The following is a 23,357-nucleotide window of genomic DNA, read 5'->3' on the forward strand; positions in this document are numbered from 1 at the left end:
ACCCACCTCGGCCTCCCAAAGTGCTGGGATTACAGGCGTGAGCCACCACGCCCGGTCAAAATTTTTTCTTTTTAAAAAGTTCTAGGCCAGGTGCGGTGGCTCACGCCTGTAATCCCAGCACTTTGGGAGGCCGAGGTGGGCAGATCACCTGACGTTGGGAGTTTGAGACCAGCCTGACCAACATGGAGAAACCCATCTCTACTAAAAATACAAAATTAGCAGGGCATGATGCCGCATGCCTGTAATCCCAACTACTTGGGAGGCTGAGGCAGGAGAATTGCTTGAACCCGGGAGGCGGAGGTTATGGTGAGCCAAGATCGTGCCATTGCACTCCAGCCTGGGCAACAAGAGCGAAATTCCGTCTCAAAAAAAAAAAAAAAAAAAGTTCTTAGGTGATTCTAATAAGCTGGGTATGGGAATCACTACCTTAGGGCGTACTTACTCACTTCATTAGAAGTTGCATCACAGGATTCCTTTAAACAACTAGATCCTCTGCCCCATGCATTTAATATAGGATTTTTAGAATCTGGATTATCAAAATTAATCAATATACCATTTACCAAGAACATGTCTTCTACATTAAGCAAAGTCCTTTAGGAGGGGCCACATTTAAGAAGATTATAGGCAGATAACAACTGTCCACCAAGGAGCCCAGTTACCTCATATTTTCTATAGTTCACCAGTAAAGCCAAGAGGACGACAGCATCATACCCATGCTCCCTACGACTTGGGGGATGGGAAAGTATCTGTAACAAGAACCAAAAATGCGTGAGACTGCTAACTCCTGGTTCCTGAGAACACAGAGAAAATCTGAAGGGGTGGTTTACCCCAAAGAGAGGAGGTAACAAGGGAATTGACCTACCTGTAGAATTGCTTCAAATATGCTGTTGATCATTACATACTCGAGAATAGTGTTCTGGCTGATGTTATCTGTCACCTGAATGTAATAAAAGGCTTTTTAAAGTCTGTACTGAGGCATTCTGATATCTCGTGTAATCTCCTCCCCTAACATCTAAGAGAAACAAAAATATTAAAATATTTCTACTAGATAACTTAGCTGACCTTTCACAAGTGCCCCTTAAGTCATGAGAGCCTGAATAGACAGACATAAGGGTAGGAAATCAGCAAGTTAAAACTTCCTAAGTCTTTGAACTCCGCATTCTTTCTCTCATATCCTCACACATGCATTTGCTTAACAGTTTCTTGGGTTTCATTCCTCAAGTGCACAGGAAGAGGTTTATGAATGCAGAAGTCTTCAAGAGGTGGCAGGGAAAGGGACCCTCCTAAAGTAAATAATCAACACCCCACCTTCCTTCCACTAGAAAGTACAGGCAGCCTACAGTTATAAAATCAAAGCTACCTGAGCGCAGTGGCTCACACCTGTAATCCCAGCACTTAGGGAGGCTGAAGTGGGTGGATCACGAGGTCAGGAGTTCAAGACCATCCTGGCCAACATGGTGAAACCCCATCTCTACTAAAAATATAAAAATTAGCCAGGCGTGGTTGTACATGCCTGTAATCCCAGCTACTCGGGAGGCTGAGGCAGGAGAACTGTTCAAACCCGGGAGGTGGAGGTTGCAGTGAGCCGGGATCATGCCATTGCACTCTCCAGCCTAGGCGACAGAGCAAGACTCCACCTTGAAAAATAAATAAATAAAAGCCAAAACAAATACTCAGAATCGGCCAGGCGCGGTGGCTCACACCTGTAATCCCAGCACTTTGGGAGGCCAAGGCAGGTGGATCACCTAAGGTCAGGAGTTCAAGCAGTTGGATCACCTAAGGTCAGGAGTTCGAGATCAGGCTGGCCAACATGGCGAAACCCCATCTCTACTAAAAATACAAAAAAAAAAAAAAAAATTATCTGGGCATGGTGGCACATGCCTGTAATCCCAGCTACTTGGGAGGCTGAAGCAGGAGAATTGTTTGAACCCAGGAGGCAGACGTTGCAGTGAGCCCAGATCACACCATTGCACTCCAGCCTGGACAATGGAGCAAGACTCTGTCTCAAAAAAAAAAAAAACAAATACTCAGAATCACAAAAACTATTTCCAAATGAGACCTGATGAGGACAAGTCTGACAACCCAGAAGACAGTTGTTCTCCTGAAGTGAAACTTCTAAAATAAAATATCACATAGCCTGCAGGCTAAAAATGCCAGCAATTCCTCCAAAGAGGAAGCAAAAGACCACGCAGCTAACTTCCTATACATCCAGACACAACGGAGTGATGTAATACCCTCATTGAGAATATTTTTTCTCTTTTTCCTTCTATCTTTGGGCTCAAGTATTCAAACAGGATTGCCCTTCCTGTCAATTAATACCCTTGACAAACATAGGTCACTTACAGTCACTAAGCAAAGGAGAAGTTTCAGACATAAACTCTTCAGACTTTCAGAACCTTCTGCACAAAGCAATGAATCCAAACTCTCCATCAAGTTCTGAGAAAGAGAACCAATAAGCATTAAACCATACCAGATAACAGCCCACCTTTGTCTAACTCTGGGTTATGTTATACAGGGTAATGTGAATAACACACAATAAAACAACAATATCATTTCCTTAGGCCTAGAACTTACAAGATTAGATAAAGAAAAGGAGGACCTTTTTCTCAGGCTGTGGTTGCTAAGAAAGAAAAATAGGAAGATTTCAAAATCTAGCTATATTGAGAAAAATGCTTTAGAACAGTTGCACAAGAGAGTAAAGAATTCACTGTTCTACCAAATTAATGAATGTCTGCAGTCTGTCATCCCCATACAAACGTTTAGATTACAAGGAAGCAAATAAAAAAGGGAAACCTAATGGTTAAATAATTGTATATAAGTTTCCTTTCTTTTCCTTTTTTTTTTTTTTCTTTTTTGAGACAGAGTCTCACTCTGTCTGTCAGCCAGGCTGGAAGGCAGGGCATGTTCATAGCACACTGCAACCTCAAACTCCTGGGATCAAGTCATCCTCCCACCTCAGCCTCCTGAATAGCTAGGACCACAGATGTGTGCCGCCACACCCAGGTTTTTTTTTTTTTTTCTTTTTCTTTATAGAGACAAGGTCTCACTATGTTGCCCAGGGTGGTCTCAAACTCCTGGGCTCAAGTGATCCTCGGCCTCCCAAAGGGTTGGCACTGCAGGTGTGAACCACTATGCCTGGCAATTTTCATTATTTGGTAAAGAAAGCATAACACTTGATTCAGGCACACTGAATAAATGAAAAAGAAACAGTATCATTACAGGCTATCACTAGCCATATAAACTATCCAACGAAGCTAACTTGTGTCCATCCTCGTCTCCGCTTGGCAATGTAATTGGAATTTATCACTTGCACTAAAAGCCAGCTGACAGACCCAAACTAATCAAAAGATGAAACCCTTGTATACTACAATAAAGGAAAGATGAAAAGAAATATTCTACATTAAATGAGGGAGGAGAATAGATGGAGAATAAGGATTTAAGCATGCTGGAAGGCCAAGGTAAGCTGCTTCAGTTCAATTCAATAAATATGTGAGCATCTACTCTGTGCTGAATATTGTGCTTTAAAAGAATATACGAAAAAACCCAGACCACGACCCTTGCTCTCAAGGTGCTTTTAGTCTAATGGGAGAGAAAAACAAGCCAACAGTTTCAATTCAGTGGTTACTATGATGGAAATATACACAGAGGAATGGAATTTGCTCTAAAGTCACCTATTCCAAGACCCCTCAGGAGTGAGTTATATTTTGAAAATTCAATAAGAATTGGGGAGGAAAGGAATTCCAGACAGGTATCAGCATCATCAAAGACACATACAGAAAGAAATGGCCCTGGTGTGGGGTTGGAATAAAAGTAGTTTGTTTTTAAGGGAGTATAAAGAATGAGGCACAGTGGTGAGATATAAGCCTGGAGAAGTTAATATGGTGCAGATTTTGAAAGTTTTATAAGTCTAACTAGGGAGTTTGGTCTTTATCCTGTTAGTGACAGGAGACTAATGAAGGATTTTAAGCAGGAAAGATGTACACACTAGCGTAAGATATATACACTAATACCACACAGTTGTGGTGTCAGTGTGGATGATGGATTTAAAGATGGTAAGCTTGAAAGCACAGAGACTAATGAGGACTTCAATTTCCTGACACAGTTGCCATGTCTTATTTGCCTCTTGTATCCTCAGCGCCTACCACAGTACCTGGCATATAGGGGCCCAACAAATATTTGTCAAGAGAATGAATGGGCCGGGCGCAGTGGCTCACGCCTGTAATCCCAGCACTTTGGGAGGCCAAGGCAGGCAGATCACCTGAGGTCAGGAGTTCGAGACCAGCCTGGCCAACATGGTGAAACCCTGTCTCTACCACAAATACAAAAATTAGCTGAGTGTGGTGGTGCATGCCTGTAATCCCAGCTACTCAGGTGGCTGAGGCAGGAGAATCACTTGAACCCGGGACAGGGAGGTTGCAGTGAGCCGAGATTGCACCACTGGACTCCAGCCTAGGTGACAGAGTGAGACTCCGTCTCAAAAAAAAAAAAAAAAAAAGAATGAATGAAGGCATCACTGTAATAGTTCTGGTGAGAGATAGCATAACAGAGATGGTGGGAACAGAAGAAGACAAGTATGAGGAATACGAACTGAGGTAAAATTAGCTAACTTGGTGATCATCTGAAGATAAAAGATGAGAAGTCCCCTCATCACAGCGTGGGGCCTGTGAAGACAGCTGCTCCCATTCTGAAAGAGAATGAATGAGGAAGAAGAGATGCAGGAGAAACAGCGAGCTCCATTCTGGATATATCAAACAAGAAGTACTTATGGGATGTGTCAGTGAGTACACTCAGCAAGTACTTGCAGAGTATACACTCTGAGATCATGAAGAGACATTAAGGCTAAAGACCGAGACTTAGCAGTCATCAACATACAAGCAGTAGTTAGAACTATGAGAATGAGAAGCTATCTGGGATTTTACCATGACATATATATGAACTGCAAAAAGCCAGAATTTAAAAATAACTCTAAGTATTAAATATCTGTATATTCATAATTATATATTAATAACTTTTTTGTAACCTAATCATTATAAAGATTCTCTAGTATACAGATTTATTTTAAATTTAATGAGTGACAGAAGACTGTTCTTCAAAGTTTAAATAACATTCATTCAATATGGTGTCCAACACTGCAAATCATAAGGGACATATTCAGAATACGAAAAGAACTCTTATAACTCGACAATAAAAGACACCCCCATCTAGAAATGGGCAAAGGATATGAAAGACATTTCTCCAAAAAAACAAATAAAGAAAAGATAGACAAAAACAACTGTTGACATAATGTGCAGAAACTTGAACCCTCATGCATTGCTAGTGAAATTATAAAATGGAACAGCCACTATGGAAAAATGGTTTGGTAGTTCCTAAAATGTCAAATATAGAGTTACCATGTGACCCAGCAATTCCACACCTAGGTATATGCCCAAGGTAATTTAAAACATATGTGTGGCCTGAGTGCAGTGGGTCATGCTTATAATCTCAGCACTTTGGAAGGCTGAGGCAGAAGGATCACTTGAGGCCAGGAGTTCAAGACCAGCTGGGTCAACATAGCAAGACCTCATCTCATGAATAAATAAATAAATAAATAAGAGCATACATCCATACAGAAACTTATACATGAACGTTCATAGCAGCTTTATTCCTAATAGCCAAAATGTTGAAAGGACCCAAATATCTATCAACTGAGGAATGGCTAAACAAAATATAGTGAGTATCTCCAGCCAAAGGAATATTATTAGGCAATAAAAATGAAATACTGATACATCCTATAATATGGATGAACCACAAAAACATTATGTGAAGTAACTGCTAGACTCAAAAGGCTACATATGATATGATTCCATTTATATGAGGTGTCCAGAACAGCTAAACCCATAAAGACATAAAGCAGATTAATGCTTGCCAAGGGTTGAGAAGAGTGGAGAATTGGGGAATGACTGCTAATGGGTACAGGTTTTCTTTCTAGGGTGATGAAAATGTTCTGAAATTAATAGTGATGATAATTGTATAATTCTATGAATATACTAAAATCCACTGGATTGTATGCTTTATTTATTTTCTTCTTTTTGAGACGGGGTCTTGCTCTGTTGCCCAGGCTGGAGTGCAGTGGCATGATCTTGGTTCACTGCAACCTCCACCTCCCAGGTTCAAGCAGTCCTACCACTTCAGCCTCCCCCAACTAGCTGGGACTTACAGGCACGTGCCACCATACCCAGCTAATTTTTGTATTTTTTGTGGAGACAAGGTTTTGCCTTGTTGCCCACGCTGGTCTCAAACTCCTGAGCTCAAGCAATCCGCCTGCCTTGGCCTCCCAAAGCGCTAGGATTACAGGCATGAGCCATGGCGCCTGGTCAGATTGTACAATCTAAAAGGGTGGATGTATGCTATATGAATTATAAGGCTGTTATTTTAAAAAGATAGTGTCAAACAGCAGAAGAAAAATTCCGATAAAATCAAAGTAATTGTGTTAAATAAGCTTAAAGTTTAGAATTAAAGTTACCCTTGTATGTTGTTATATTTTATTTAAATTCATAAATGTTCTTAAGAATGTATGATCATAGGATACGAGTAACAAAATAAACTATTCTGTCTTTATCTGGCAGGGAAAGAATACCTCCATTCAAATTGGAATTTAAAATTTTCCTTTATTCAGATAAAGCAAATCTGTGAAATAAAAACATCCAAATGCAAGGCCAAATTCAATCATCTGTATCTTTCTGAGTCCAAATCTTTGAGTACATTTGTCTGCTGATAGTGTCCAGGAACAGCTGCCAGAAGCTGCCATCCACAGGCACATCTGCAGCTTATGCCTCACCTTCATGCACAGCTCTGCCTTGTCAAAGCCCATCAGCATGTTGATAATGTCAAACCCAGAGGTAGACTTATTCTTTTGATGGACTCCTCGAATGAGTGCGCACAGGGTCTGCAGAAATGAGAGAAAGAATTCTTTCTGGAAAGGAAGTCTCAAAACTAGGACACTGGGTCTGTAGACCCACATTGCAGTCTCATCCTTACACAGCTGACATTGAATAAATTCAATTTCTCTGAGTTCTGAGCTCCAAAACACAGTCTGAGTTTTTGTGGGGTTTTCTGTTTGGTTCAGGTTTTTTTTTGTTTGTTTTTTTTTTTTTTTGAGACAAGGTCTCGCCCTTCACCAAGGCTGTAGTGCAGTGGCATAATCACAGCTCACTACAGCCTTGACCTCCTGGGCTCAGGTGATCCTCCCACCTCAGCCTTCCAAGTAGCTGAGATGACAGGTGTGCTCCACCACACCTGGTTAATTTTTTTATTTTTTGTAGAGACAGGGTCTCACCATGTTGCCCAGACTGGTCTCCAACACCTGGGCTCCAGTGATCCTCCTGCCTCAGCCTCCCAAAGTTCTGGAATTAGAAATGTGAGCCACTGCGCCCAGCCCAGTCTGAGTTTCAGTATGTGCAAAATCCAACAAATAAAAGAGGAACAGTAACTGAGACTGCTGTCATCCTCATTTTTTATTTTCTTGTCATCTCGTTTTTAAAAATTATAAAGCAGACTAGGAGGTGATATTCAAAGATTAAAAATAGTTCTTGAGTTCAATCATGGGATTGGTGGAGTTTTCCTTTATTTAAAATTAATTTTGGGGCCGGACGCAGTGGCTCACGCCTCTAATCCCAACACTTTGGGAGGCTGAGGCAAGTGGATCACCTGAGGTCAGGAGTTCGAGACCAGCCTGGCCAACATGGTGAAACCCAGTCTCTATTAAAAATACAAAAAATTAGCCAAGTGTGGAGGCAGATGCCTGTAATCCCAGCTACTCAGGAGGCTGAGGCAGGAGAATCCTTGAACTCAGGAGACGGATGTTGCAGTGAGCCGAGATCGCTCCATTGCACTCCAGCCTGGGCAACAAGAGTGAAACTCCATCTCAAAAATAATAATAATAATAATTTTGGCATTTATATTACAGTTTAAGAGTTCGTTTTGTTTTGTTTTGTTTTTTGTTTTTGTTTTTGTTTGAGACGGAGTCTCACTCTGTCACCCAGGCTAGAGTGCAGTGGTGCGAGTGATCCCGGCTCACTGCAACCTCCACCTCCTGGGTTCAAGTGATTCCCATGCTTCGGTCTCCCTAGTAGCTGGAGATACAGGTGTGTGCCACCACGCCCGGCTAATTTTTGTAGTTTTTTAATAGAGACAGGGTTTCATCATGTTGGCCAGGCTGGTATTGAACTCCTGCCAGTGATCCGCCCCCCTCAGCCTCCCAAAGTGTTGGGATTACAGGCGTGAGCCACCACGCCTGGCCAACAGTTTTTATAATTATTTTTAATAACTACAACAGTTAAGTCCCTATATAATAGCCAACTGCTTCAAATCTTAAAATCTTCATAATCCTCATCCACTACTTACTAGCTATGAGAACCTAGACGCACACATTAGTTAACTTTCCAGTGGCTCAGTTTTCTCATCTATAAAGTAGGAATGATAATAATAGCATCCATCTTGTAGGAACGTTATGAGGGCTATGTGAAATAATACTGTAAAGTACTTAGTCCCTGGAACTCTGTTAGAGCTCAGTAAGTATAGGCTATTATAACAATGTACAATATTTTATGGGTCACTAAGTGGCTTAATGTCAACTTATTTCCACTGAAATAAAACAGTCTACAATTCATGCCCACACAAAGAGCACTGCAATTACTGGAAGTACAATTTCCAACTTTCATTGAGCCCCTACGCTACAACTTAAAATGTGGAACTTACTGTGCCAAAAGTTAACAAAGCTATAGAATAAACATGGTCCATCTTTCTGGGACATCAACTCAAGAGGTAATTATTATCGCCATTCCACAGATGAGAAAACTGGGGCTCGCAAACTGATCTGCCTAACTAGTATGTTAGAAACTTAAACCCAATCTATCACAAGTTCCAATAAAATTATTTATCCCATCATGGATTCTTCATATTCCTTTTTTTTTTTTTGAGACGGAGTCTCGCTCTGTCGCCCAGGCTGGAGTGTAGTGGCACCATGTCAGCTCACTGCAAGCTCCGCCCCCCAGTTCACACCATTCTCTCACCTGAGCCTCCCAAGTAGCTGGGATTACAGGCATGCACCACCACGCCCAGCTAATTTTTTGTATTTTTAGTAGAGATGGGGTTTCACCATGTTAGCCAGGATGGTCTCGATCTCCTGATCTCATGATCCGCCCGCCTTGGCCTCCCAAAGTGCTGGGATTACAGGCGTGAGCCACCACGCCCGGCCCAGGATTCTTCATATTCTAAACCTATCAATCACTGCCCTAAGTACTCTCAATCTAGGCTATACTAAACTTACTAGACTAAATTTTAGAAACTTTGTCACCATTCATTCAATAAGAACTTACTTCTAGAGTACCATTTGCTACGCACTGCTCTCTGTGCACAAGGAGTATTCTACTCACTGGAAACAAACTACTGAATGAAACTCTCAAAGTCTCTTCCCTCAAGAAGTCTGTAGTATATCTCTATCACCCAGCCCAATGCCTGGCATATAACATTATTCAAGGAATAGTTGTTGAATGAATCTTATGATCATGCCACTTAACATAAAGAACAGTTTCTTAATGTTTTCTGAATTACAGATCCCTTTCAAAATCTTTGGTTTTTGAGATGGAATCTCGCTCTGTTGCCCAAGCTGGGGTGCAGTGGTGCAATCTCGGCTCACTGCAACCTCTGCCTCCCAAGTTCAAGCGATTCTCCTGCCTCAACCTCCTGAGTAGATGGGATTACAGGCGCCCACCACCATGCCCAGCTAATTTTTATATTTTTAGTAGAGGTGGGTTTCACCATGTTGGTCAGGCTGGTCTCGGACTCCTGACCTCAGGTGATCTGCCCACCTCGGCCTCCCAAAGTGCTGGGATTACAGGCATGAGCCACCGTGATAAAGACTAATCATTCTTGCCTCAGTTTCCTCTCTATTTCTTCCCTTTCTCAAGCAAAAACAAGAATTCTAAGAATCTACTTTAGCATTAGATCAAATTATACAAATGGATACGATTACTCCTAAGTGTCAATTTGTATAAATAGAAAGATGGCTAAACAAACATGGCATAAATATTTGGTAACTTACAGAAATAAAAAAGAAAACCTCATACCTCAGAGCAACTCTAGGTTCCTCAGTTCCAACAGATGTGTTACAATTCCTTTCTCCTGTTAAACAAGACTTCCCCAGTCTCCCAGCCTTGTACCTGCAATGCATTGACAACTCGAATTGGATGCTCCTCTCCCAGAGCCTGGATGCAGTGTTGGAATAGGCAATTAATATTGTCCTTGATCTTCATTAACTCCTCACCATCAAGAGATTCCAGCTTGCCTTCTAGGTACTCTAAATTCACCTGCCAAGAAAACAAATAAGGGGCAGAGTGCATTTTTAGCTTAGCGCCTAGAATATATGAGAAGGCAATTTTAGTTAACAGGAAATTCCACAGATGCCACCAACTCTTACCTTCATGAGAAAGAGCTCCTCCCAAAACCGAGGACTGCACTTACTGGGGTCCTCTGTCTGAAACCAGAAGATAAGCACATTCAGCCTTCCCAGCTAACACCAAAAGCATTAAGAATACTATACATAAATACTATACATAGTCAACCTTAGTTTTCTTTTTCTTTTTTTTTTTTTTTTTTGAGACGGAATCTCGCTGTCGCCCAGGCTGGAGTGCAGTGGCGCGATCTCGGCTCACTGCAGGCTCCGCCCCCTGGGGTTCACGCCGTTCCCCCGCCTCAGCCTCCCAAGTAGCTGGGACTACAGGCGCCCACCACCTCGCCCGGCTAATTTTTTGTATTTTCAGTAGAGACGGGGTTTCACCGTGTTAGCCAGGATGGTCTTGATCTCCTGACCTCATGATCCGCCCACCTCGGCCTCCCAAAGTGCTGGGATTACAGGCGTGAGCCACCGCGCCCGGGCCCCTTAGTTTTCAAAATTAACTTTGAAAATTCTTGGTCATTCTAAACTGCTAGAAGGGGAAAAAGAACACTTACCTCTTTGTGTTTTTTTTCCCAAGTGGAAAACCGTGTGCATGGATATATATTCTCTGCACCAAAAGTTAAATAATAGCTCAAAGAACTTCCCTAAAATATTTATCTTCTAGCAAGAAATGAACATAAACATCAGAATAAGTTAGTCACATCACAACATGTCTCCCGTGCATTGGTACGGTGTTGTTTTCAAACCTATTCACATATGTGAAATACAATTCAGTGAGCCAGGAAGGACAGATATTATCACCGTCCTCCCGTTTTAGGAAAGAGAGTCCACAAAGTTAAGTGACTTACACAAGTTCAGGAGCCAGAATTCAGATCACCTCAGTAATACCGCAGTGGTTTTTACAGCATGCTGTGTTGACTGCTTCTACTTGCCCTCCATATGCATTTAGTATTCTGTACGGAGCTTTTAATGTGCTCTAAATTTCTTAATTTAAATTGGTCCAAAGAGTAAGCAAAATCACGCTAAAATCCAAAATTTCCTAGCAATAATTTTCAAACAAATTATAGGAAGTCAGAAGCTGCTGGTTAATGGGTAAAATAAGAAAAAGAGAACCCCGGCCAGGCGCGGTGGCTCACGCCTGTAATCCTAACACTTTGGGAGGCTGAGGCGGGCGGATCACGAGGTCAGGAGATCAAGACCACCCTGTCTAACACGGTGAAACCCCATCTCTACTACAAATACAAAAAATTAGCCGGGCGTCGTGGTGGGCACCTGTAGTCCCAGCTACTTGGGAGGCTGAGGCAGGAGAATGGCGTGAAGTCAGGAGGCAGAGCTTGCAGTGAGCCGAGATCGCACTGCTGCACTCCAGCCTGGGCGACAGAGCAAGATTCCGTCTCAAAAAAAAAAAAGAAAAAGAAAAAGAAAAAGAGAAGCCCTACTTTAAAGAAAGGGGAATGGCATAAAATAAGTAGGTCAATAGCCCACTACCACCTTAAGTTGACCTTTTAAAACTACTACCAGGAGACAGCCAGGTGCAGTGGCCCATGCCTGTAATCCCAGCTACTCGGGAGGCTGAGGCAGGAGAATCGCTTGAACCCAGGAGGCAGAGGTTGCGGAGAGCTGAGATCATGCCATTGCACTCCACCCTGGGCAACAAGAGCAAAACTCCATCTCAAAAACAAAAATAAATAAATAAAAATAAATAAGTAAATAGGCCAGGCACAGTGGCTCACACCTGTAATGTCAGCACTTTGTAGGGCTGAGGCGGGTGGATCACCTGAGGTCAAGAGTTCGAGACCAGCCTGGCCAACATGGTGAAACCTCATCTCTACTAAAAATACAAAAATGGCCGGGCACAGTGGCTTACACCTGTAATCCCAGCACTTTGGCAGGCCGAGTCTGAGGCGGCTGGATCACAAGGTCAGGAGATGGAGGCCATCCTGGCTAACACAGTGAAATAAAAAATACAAAAAATTAGCCAGGTGTGGTGGCAGGAGCCTGTAGTCCCAGCTACTCAGGAGGCTGAGGCAGGAGAATGGCTTGAACCCGGGAGGTGGAGGTTGCAGTGAGCCATGATCGTGCCACTACACTCCGGCCTGGGCAACAGAGTGAGACTCAGTCTCAAAAAAGAAAACAAAACAAAAATTAGCCAGGCATGGTGGCATGTGCCTACAATCCCAGCTACTTCGGAGGCTGAGGCAGGAGAATTGCTTGAACACAGGAGGTGGAGGCTGTAGTGAGCCGAGATCACACCACTGCAGTCCATCTTGGGCGACAGAGCAAGACACCATCTCAAAATAAATAAATAAATAAATGATTAATTAATTAAAATAAAGCAGCATAAAATTAGTTAACTAATGTCATCAGTAGTTAAGTCCTGATCTAATAAAATATTAATAATCTCTTCTGGATTTTGTTTTCCTTTTTTTTCTTTTTTTTTGAGATAGAGTCTTGCTCTGTCACCCAGGCTATAGTGCAATGGCATGATCTCAGCTTACTGCAACCTCTGCCTCCCGGGTTCAAGCGATTCTCCTGCCTTGGACTCATATAAATAGCTGGGATTATAAGCACATACCACCACGCCCAGCTAATTTTTGCATTTTTAGTAGAGATGGGGTTTTACTACCTTGGCCAGGCTGGTCTCAAACACCTGACCTCATGTGATCTGCCCCCCTTGGCCTCACAAACTGCTGGGATTACAGGTGTGAGCCACCACGCCTAGCCTCTTCTGGATTTTTAATTGAAAATGGCATAAAGAAGCAACATCTCTGGCCTTCTCACAACGTCCTCATTTTTATATTAATTATTTATTTTATTTATTTACTTATTTTAGAGATAAGTTCTCACTCTGTCACCCAGGCTGGGTGCAATGGTGCAATTATAGCTAGCTGCTGCCTTGAACTCCTGGGCTCAAGGGATCCTCCCACCTCAGCCTCCTATAGTAGCTAGGAGTAGCTGGTACTACCTGGGACTACAGATACACACCACTACACCCACCTAATTTTGTTATTAGAGATGGGAGTCTTGATATGTTGCCCGAGATGGTCTCAAACTTCTGGCCCCAAGCAATCCATGCACCTCAGCCTCCCAGGGTAGCTGGGATTACAGGTGTGAGCTACCACGCCCAGCCACTTAATGGATTCTATCTATCACTTTCTCTCAAGTCCTGCTCCCAAGCAGGGGTCACAGTTTGACCCTCACACTTCTGTAATATCATTGTATTGTCTACAAATGAAACTGAGGGAATTCATGGAACTGGCACTTCCCATCCCCAAAGCTCACTCAAGCAGGAGTTGTATACACCAAGCTTGCGTAAGAAAGAAAGAATCCTTTTTTTTTTTTTTTTGAGATGGAGTCTCGCTCTGTCGCCCAGGCTGGAGTGCAGTGGTGCGATCTCGGCTCACTGCAAGCTCCACCTCCCTGGTTCATGCCATTCTCCTACCTCAGCCTCCCAAGTAGCTGGGACTACAGGTGCCCACCACCACTCTCGGCTAATTTTTTGTATTTTTAGTAGAGATGGGGTTTCACCATGTTAGCCAGGATGGTCTCGATCTCCTGACCTCATGATCCGCCCGCCTCGGCCTCCCAAAGTGCTGAGATTACAGGCATGAGCCACCACGCCCAGCCAAAAGAATCCTAATAGGATCCTAGCACCTACTTATTTTCTCTGTATACCTGCTTGTACTGGCCTGGGCAATCTGCATTAATCTTCTGCACTGTTTCCAAGGCTTAACAAAGTTAGGTATTTTAGTGGACTGAATTATTTATTCTTAGCCATGGCTTTGGAATCAGGCACCAGGGTTCAAATCACAGCTCCATCACCTTCCAGCAGAGATCTCAAATTACTTCATCTGTTAAATGAGGATACTACCAGTGCCCTCACAGAATTCCTGTCAGAATTAGAACTCCTCTATATTTAGTGATACATTTAGAATGCTCCAGGCACACAGTAGAAACCCAATATATGGTCTTTTTTTTTTTCTTTTTTTTGAGATAGGGTCTCACTCTCTTGCCCAAGCTAGAATGCAGTGGCATGATCACAGTTCACTGCAGCCTTGACCTCCTGGGCTTCAGCAATCCTCCCACTTCAGCCTCCCAAGTAGCTGGGACTACAGGCACACGCCACCACACCTGGATAATTTTTGTATTTTTTTTGTAGAGACGAGGTTTTGCCATGTTGCCCAGGCTGGTCTTGAACTCCTGGGCTCAAGAGATCCACCCACTCAGCCTCCCAAAGTCCTAGGATTACAGGCATGGGCCACTACACCCAGCCAGTAATTCTTTTTGTAAGTATTATTCTACTTTATGCGTACTACTTATGACCAGAATTTCAGAAGGCAGGTACCCCTGCAGCATATCTAATTAATCTTCCCTGATAGTGTATATATTTTTTTTTTTTTGAGATAGGGTCTCACTCTGTTGCCCAGGCTGGAGTGTAGTGGCACGATCTCAGCTCACTGCAACCTCTGCCTCCCGGGTTCAAACGATTCTTGTGCCTCAGCCTCCCGAATAGCTGGGATTACAGGAGCGAGCCACCATGCCCGGCTAAGTTTTGTATTTTTAGTAGAAATGGGGTTTCACCATGTTGGTCAGGCTGGTCTCGAACTCTTGACCTTGTGATCCACCCACCTCACCCTCCCAAAGTGCTGGGATTACAGGCGTGAGCCACCGCGCCCGGCCCCTGATAGGGTATGTTTTACAATATAGGCTTGGACCATATTCAATCAGTTCTGAAGACCCAAAGAAATCCCCAACCCAATTACTAATAATTCCTCAGTTATCCCATATAGTTGGAGAACGAGATAGTCCTAAGTAATTATTTCCTTTACCAACAACTTGAGATGGAATATAATAATGTATCCTTTAAAAGTATCTGAATTATAGAATTCTAGGTCCAAAAGAAACTTAATGGGACATCCAGGATAAGACAGCCCTAAGTTAGAGCATAAGGAGAGCAAGTCTTTCTTTAAAATATTCAGAAAAGGAGCTTCCCCAGCCTTCCTCCCTCCTTTCAATTGTTTTACCTGGCTCATGGCAACAACCTATAAGGACAACACAATAACAACCTATATTAATTAATACACGATTATAATCTCTACTCTGACAGCTTTCATTTTTGCCCTCAAACCCTCTTTCTCTCTCCTCTCCCACATCCCCCAAGGAACCTGAAGGTAGCAGGCAGAGGTAAGGGTATTTCTCATCTTGGACTAAGAAACTAAAGAGTCAAGCTGTACACAACAAGGCTGCAGGCCTTACCATGAAGATCTCATCATACATCAGCACCACTTTTTCCTTCAGTGGTTTTTTGGAGGCTGAAGATTTCCGGAGCAAACCTCCACGTTTCTCTACCTGTGCCATGGTTAGAGAATCTGTGAACAGAAAGTCACATTTTAGGATAGTGAAAATACTCAGTATGATACTATAATGGCAGATATATGTCATACATTTGTCCGAGCCCACAGAATATACAACACCAAGAGTGAACTCTAATGTAAACTGTGGACTTTGGGTGGTAACAATATATGAATGTAAGTTCATCATTTATAACAAATGCCACTCTAGTAGGGGATGCTGTCAATAGAGGAGGCAGTGCATGTGTGAAGGAAGCAGATGTATGGGCTATCTCTGCCCTCTCCTTTCAATTTTGCTGTGAACCTAAAAACAGCTCTAAAAAAATTAAATCTTAGAAAAGAAAAGAAAGCCAGTCAGTGCCAGAATGCTCTCCAAGGTGCTGGAGTCACTGACGTACCACTTAATGAGAAAACGTTTAGGAAGAACTGATAACCATGCTACAGAGCTTGTGCATCTGTCCAACACTCCCCTCCCTGACTAGGTAATGTCAAGGTTTAAATCATTACTTGGCCAACAGCACAACACATTTTACATTCTTAAAATGTGCCAGTGGACAAGGCTAAAAGCAGATCCAAAACCAAACACAAAAGTGTAACTCGCTCCATCTGTAATAGGTCTGGCCATATATTTGAGGTTGATGGAAAGAAGGCAGCAAAGCACACTATGCCCACAGACTGATGGTGAAGTTAAATTTCAAATATTGATCGAGCTTAGGACCATTAAGGCAAGAAGTGTGCCGCAGACTGATGTGCTTCATTGATTTCCCCAAAGTAAGTAGGTCCTCGTCACTGCAAAGTACTTGGCCTTCACTGCCTCATAAATCACACTGCACTTGACTGTCTTTAGAAATTCCTCTGGAAAGAGACCCAAGGCAGAAAATAGCAGCTAAGAGGCCAAAAAAATCTGATTCTAAAATAACTGAATAGAGTAATGTACTACTTTCAAATTTAATTGTGTGTACGTATAAATATATATACATGTAAAACACTATTGCAGATCAAACTCCAAGGTATTTTTTAATTCTATATAAAAGTAGTTCCATGAATCATGCCCAAATGTTCCCATCTTGCTTCAAGGGATTCTCAATTTTTTTTTTTCAATTGAGAACCCGAAATCCCACAAGTCTTTACTGTGAATTTACACATATTCCCTTCACCTCCCAGGTTCTTTTCATTATTAACAAAGTTCCTCTCTTTCCTTTAAATCCTACGCTCTAGATATAAAACTTAATCTCATCCAATGACAAGTATGTGAGATAGGAAGAGGCCGGATTTTACTTCCAGACAAATCCGACACAGCAGAACTAATTTTGATCAGTGACTTTTGGAAAATATGTACTATCTTTCTGATCAAAATCAAAATTTTGTTTAAGGAAGACATGTATCCAATAATACAAAAGATTGTATCTTAGACATTGTCCTTCTCTAATACATATAGCAAAAAGAGGAGATTCATCTTTGAGCATACACTAAAGCATAGGAAATTTCTCCAACTAGATATTTTTATTTTATTTTTAGACTTTTTTTTTTTTTTTGATATGGAGTCTCACCCTGTCACCCAGGCTGGAGTACAATGGCGCGATCTCAGCTCACTGAAACCTGTCTCCCAGGTTCAAGTGATTCTCCTGCCTCAGCCTCCTGAATAGCTGGGATTACAGGTGCATACCACCATGCCTGGCTAATTTTTTGTATTTTAGTAAAGACGGGGTTTCACTATGTTGGCCAGGCTGCTCTTGAATTCCTGACCTCGTGATCCACCTGCCTCGAGTGCTGGGATTACAGGCGTGAGCCACTGTCCCCAGCCTGACCTAAAATTTTACTAAGACATATCTCTATCAAGGCTTAATTTAGCCCTCAAATTCTGTTATGATCCAGAGAGAACTGATGAAAAAAATAATAACAATAACGAAAAGAGAAGACTCTTTGGGACAATTTACATTTTATTGATCATGACTTTTCCTTAAAGCATGAAATACAGCCTCCATTCAAAACATTCTTGTGTCTTTTAAACACGTTGTCAAGAGGAAGATGTCCTTATCCAGGAAAAATAAATTGGAAATCAAGAGAATCCTATTAGAATAAATCAAAAGCAATGCAATTCTAAACTTAGTGGATATGGATCTTGCCTGTGCTCAGCTTCAACCAGTTAATTAGCAGGAAGAGTGGGAACCACAAGTTCTTAGACGTGAAAAGTACATGTTTACAAATATCCCCTTCTGAGGATTTATAATTGGGTTACAGCTAATCAATGTCCACCCCAAATCTAATAAATTCACTTTCTCTATTTCAGAATCAATACTTTCTAATAAGCAAAGGGAACAAGAGAGGAGGGAAAAACAATTCCAATCCAAACTACCAAATTTCCTAAGAAATTAAATTATTTTCATCATTCTCCTTCCATCTGGAGCAGCGGGAAAATCAGCCAAGGCCTCAACTCATTACTCTCTGTCATCACAGGCAACTGAAATTTACCACCCAAGCTGCCTGAAATGTGACTGGAAAATGACAACATAAAGTCTTCTCCTCCTGCCAGCACTCCTACCCAGGGAGTTTCTAAGGTGGCAGACTGGGAGAACTATAGAACTCTAACAAAACTTTTTCTTTGGGTCTCAGAAATTAAGCCTATGCTCCTAATTTTGAAAGTAAAATATCGGCCGGGCGCAGTGGCTCACGCCTGTAATCGCAGCACTTTGGGAGGCCAAGGTGGGTGGATCACCTAAGGTTGGGAGTTCGAGATCAGCCTGACCAACATGCAGAAACCCCGTCTCTGCTAAAAATACAAAATTAGCCAGGCATGGTGGCTCATGCCTGTAATCGCAGCCACTCAGGAGGCTGAGGCAGGAGAATCGCTTGAACCTGGGAGGTGGAGGTTGCGGTGAGACGAGATTGCACCACTGCACTCCAGCCTGGGCAACAAGAGTGAAACTCCATCTCTAAGAAAAAGTAAAATATCTGATTGGTAGAGCAGAAAGTTGCAGCACATCAGTAATGTGAGTGTAATCTGTACATTCTCAAGCACTTTTTTCCTATTTCACAACCATCCCCCTCCTTCCCAGAGGAGAGAACCAGCATCAGCTGAGAAATTGCAAGGCATAATGGAACAAGCAACCAGCAGAACTGAGACTAGAACACAGGTCTCCCAACCAACTTGGCGACATGGACAAGTTACTGTGCTTCTCAGTTTCCTCACAAGTAAAACAAGAGGATCGAACCAGACTATTATCTAATGATTCTCTCGGCATCACTGAAATACCACAAATATATAAAAAGCACCTAAAGCCCTAGTTTAGGCACTATAGGATTAAAGAGAGGAAACTCTAGACCTGATTCTCTGGGAGCTCATAATCTACTGGCAGAGACACATAACAACCCATAGTGCAAAGCAAATCATGAGAAATAAACGAGTAGAAGTACAAAGAAAATGCTATGGGATAATAAAGGAGAGAAAGAAACATTCTGTGACCATGCTACGACCCCTGTTGATCCAAGCTTTTAAATTCTTCTGGCAAAGAAGCAGATACAGCAAAGGCACAGTAATCCCATAGAAATGTCAGTTTAGGCTTTAAGGCAGTGTCTCAGACATAAGACATAGACAAATTATAAAAAAGAATCAGGCAACTTTTCAATACTAATTTCACCTACCATCAAACTTACAAATGGTTTCAAACCCCCTCAACTGAATGGTAAATCAATGAAGGCTTTTATTCCTAAACCTGAAAGACTGTTAGCCACGTGAGCTGCTGTCACTTCTCTCTGGAAGATCAAAGTCATACAACTTTTTTTTGTTTTTTGAGACAGAGTCTCACTCTGTCACCCAGGCTGGAGTGCAGTGGTGCAATCTCGGCTCACTGCAACCTCCGCCTCCTGGGTTTGATTCTTGTGCCTCAGCCTTGTGAGTAGCTGGGACTACAGGTGTGTGCCACCACACCCAGCTAATTTTTTTTTTTTTTTTTGGAGACGGAGTCTCGCTCTGTCGCCCAGGCTGGAGTGCAGCAGCGCCATCTCGGCTCACTGCAAGCTCCGCCTCCTGGGTTCACGCCATTCTCCTGCCTCAGCCTCTCCAGTAGCTGAGACTACAGGCGCCCGCCACCACATCTGGCTAATTTTGTTGTATTTTTAGTAGAGACGGGGTTTCACCATGTTAGCCAGGATGGTCTTGATCTCCTGACCTCGTGATCCACCCGCCTCGCCTCCCAAAGTGCTGGGATCACAGGCATGAGCCACCGTGCCCGGCCTTTTTTTTTTTGACACAGAGTCTGGCTCTGTTGTCCAGACTAGATGCAGTGACATTATCTCAGCTTACTGCAACCTCCACCTCCTGGGCTCAAGCCATCCTCCCGCTTCAGCCTCCCAAGTAGCCAGAACTATAGGTGCACGCCACTACACCCAGCTAATTTTTTGTATTTTTTATGGAGACAGCATTTTGCCATGTTGCCCTGGCTGGTCTCAAACTCAAGCAATCCACCTGCCTCAGCCTCCCAAAGTGCTAGAATTACAGGCGTGAGCCACTGCACCCAGCCTTAGGTTCACATTTGTAATGGACTGTCACCAAGTATCACCCTCTCTTCACATTGAGGCAAACAAAAACAATGTTATAGCTAGATGCTAAGGTAAACATCCTAAAATACTTCAACCAGTATAGAAGGAAAAGAAGAGAAGAAAAGAAAAAAGGAAGGGGAAAGAAGGAAAATGAATAAAAGTAAATGTGCACACTAGGCGTGGTGGCTCACACCTGTAATCCCAGCACTTTAGGAAGCCGAGGCGGGCAGATCACATGAGCTCAGGAGTTCAAGAACAGCCTGGGCAACATGGCAAAACCCCGTCTCTACTAAAAATATGAAAATTAGCCAGGCGTGATGGTGGGAGCCTGTAATCCCAGATACTCGGGACGCTGAAACAGGAGGATGTCTTGAGCCCAGGAGGCAAAGGTTGCAGTGAGCTAATATCACGGCATCCAGCCTGAGCAACAGAGCCAGCCCTTGTCTCAAAAAAAAAAAAAAAAAAAAAAAAGAGCGAAACAAAATAGTTTAGGGGGAAAAAAATATGTACAGATCAGACATTTATTCACTCATTCATTTGACAAATATTTTTTGAGTACCTTTTAGGCACAGGCACTGGGAACACAGCAGTAAACATGACAGAAAAGATCCCTGCTCTCACAGAATTTTCATTCCAGTAGAAGGGAAACAGACAACAAATAAGATAAACTGAGACAGTGATAAGGGCCCTGAAGACAAATTGCAAAGGGGACTACTCTCAACTGGGAGATTAAAGTAGGCCTCTTTGAGGAAATGGCACTTGGGCTAAGATCTGGAATAACAGGAAGAAACCAGGCAAGTAAAAATCTTGGCAAAATTGTTCGAGATAGAGGGAATGTCAAGTGCAAAGACCTCAAGATTTGAATGCACTTGGCATGTTCAGGAAACAGAAATGCCACCATGCCTAAACAGAGCATAAACATTCCTTTTCTGAAATGTTTTTGTAAAGTTTATTAAAGTGGGTCTTTTGTGTTTATGAATTTTTTTAATGTATAAGAAGAATCCAAATATCCATTAGCAGTAAATGGGACAATTATGATACAGTCATACAATAGAATACCATATAGAAATTTACAAGAGCCCATTACTGATACATGAAGCAATGTTGAGTAAGTTACATAGAAAATATTGAATGAGGGCCGGGCGGGGTGGCTCACACCTGTAATCCCAGCACTTTGGGAGGCCGAGGTAGGCGAATCACTTGAGGTCAGGAGTTCGAGACCAGCCTAACCAACATGGAGAAACCCCATCTCTACTAAAAATACAAAAAATTAAACGGGCATGGTGGCGCATTCCTGTAATCCCAGCTACTCAGGAGACTGACGCAGGAGAATCGCTTGAAGTCAGGCGGAGGAGGTTACAGTGAGACGAGATCGCACCATCGCACTCCAGCCTGGGCAACAAGAGTGAAACTCCATCTCAAAAAAATAAAAATAAAATAACAACCAGAGTCTATTTAGCTCTTATTATGTACCAGGCACTGTTCTAAGCACTTTACATATATTAATTCATTTTATCCTCATATCAACCCTATGATCCAGAAAGTTTACAATGAGAAAACTAAAGCATGAACTGGAAAAGAAAGAAAAAGAAAGAGAGAAAAAGAGAGAAAGAGAGGGAGAGAGAGAAAGAAAGAAAGAGAGAAAGAGAGAAAAGAGAGAGAAAGAGAGAAGAGAAAAAGAAAAAGAAAAAGAAAAGATAGGCCGCGCTTGGTGGCTCACGCCTGTAATCCCAGCACTTTGGAGGCCAAGGCGGGCGGATCACCTGAGGTCAGGAGTTTGAGACCAGCCTGACCAACATGGAGAAACCCCATCGCTACTAAAAATACAAAATTAGCCGGGCATGGTAGCGCATGCCTGTAATCTCAGCTACTCGAGAGGCTGAGACAGGAGAATCGCGTGAACCCAGGAGGCGGAGGTTGCGGTGAGCCGAGATTGCACCACTGCACTCCAGCCTAGGCAACGAATGAAACTCCATTTCAATAAAAAAAAAAAAACAGAAAAGAAAATAAACTTGTCCAGATAAGTGAGTGTGGGGACTCAAACCCAGGCAGCCTGATATTAGAGTTCCTGTTCTTCTCCACTATGCTATACTGTATCTCAAAAGCCAGAGGAATGAGCAGGAGCAGTCATCTATACATAAACAAAGCTGAGGGCCTACAGAGAAAATGTGAAGAGGTTCTAGGTGAGTAAGGGGGAGTATGTACTCATTGGCTTTAATGAACAAACTGTGAAATGTCCAGATATCTTGAGTAGTCACCACTCTAGTTTGTTAGTGGATGAAGGTGCCATGGTAGAAAGCAAAAGATAATTGTCTGATGTATATACATCTGTCTGTAAATGTAGGTAACAGTAAAGTGAAACAGAGAGAAATAGACAAATTCACAGGAATGGCAGAAAACTTGGAGGGAAAAACAGGAGAAGAATCTGAGTGTCTAGTCAAGTTGATAGATGTATACAATATGGTAATTTTTTTAAGGATAAAACACCCTAATGTCCACTACAGGATTTAATTGATTTTTTTTTTTAACTCTCCCACTATCTTTGAGGATTTTTAATTTTTTTTCACTATTTTAATTGAGTATAGTCAGTGCTCTGAGGATAATTCTCCCTCAAAACTTGATAATGAATAGAAAGATACTATAAAACAGGACAGAAAAAAGAAATGGAAAACAAGTCAAGTAAGAGTCTGTACAATCCTCAGCTTAGGAGAGAGTATGTTTTAATACTGATGAGCTGTGATCACCTATTTCAGAATCTCCTGGGGCGCCTCCTAAATATGTAAATCCTTAAGCCTTCCTACCATTCTACTGAACCAAACTTTTTTTTTTTTTTTTTTTTTTGAGAGACAACCTCTCACTCTGTCACCCAGGCTGGGGTGCAGTGGCATGATCTCGGCTCACTGCAACCTCCGCATCCCAGGCTCAAGTGATCCTCCCACCTCAGCCTCCCAAGTAGCTGGGACTGCAGGCATGCACCACCACGCCTGGCTAATTTTTGCATTTTTCTGTAGAAACGAGATTTCGCCATGTTG

At 42.4% G+C, this 23,357-nt stretch overlaps 1 protein-coding gene across 1 annotated transcript in view; it reads right to left on the minus strand.

The window, feature by feature from the left end:
- Positions 1-927, minus strand: part of ARMH3 (armadillo like helical domain containing 3) — a gene marked incomplete at its 5' end in the record, with an annotated part of 185,268 nt that extends 184,341 nt beyond the window's left edge. The window contains 2 exon segments of the mRNA NM_001159813.1: positions 660-746; positions 863-927. Of these exon segments, the coding sequence (NP_001153285.1) occupies positions 660-746; positions 863-895 (120 nt within the window).
- Between the last annotated feature and the right edge of the window lie 22,430 nt (positions 928-23,357).

The sequence above is a fragment of the Pongo abelii genome, chromosome 8 (assembly GCF_028885655.2).
Source record: "Pongo abelii isolate AG06213 chromosome 8, NHGRI_mPonAbe1-v2.0_pri, whole genome shotgun sequence".
Taxonomy (NCBI): domain Eukaryota; kingdom Metazoa; phylum Chordata; class Mammalia; order Primates; family Hominidae; genus Pongo; species Pongo abelii.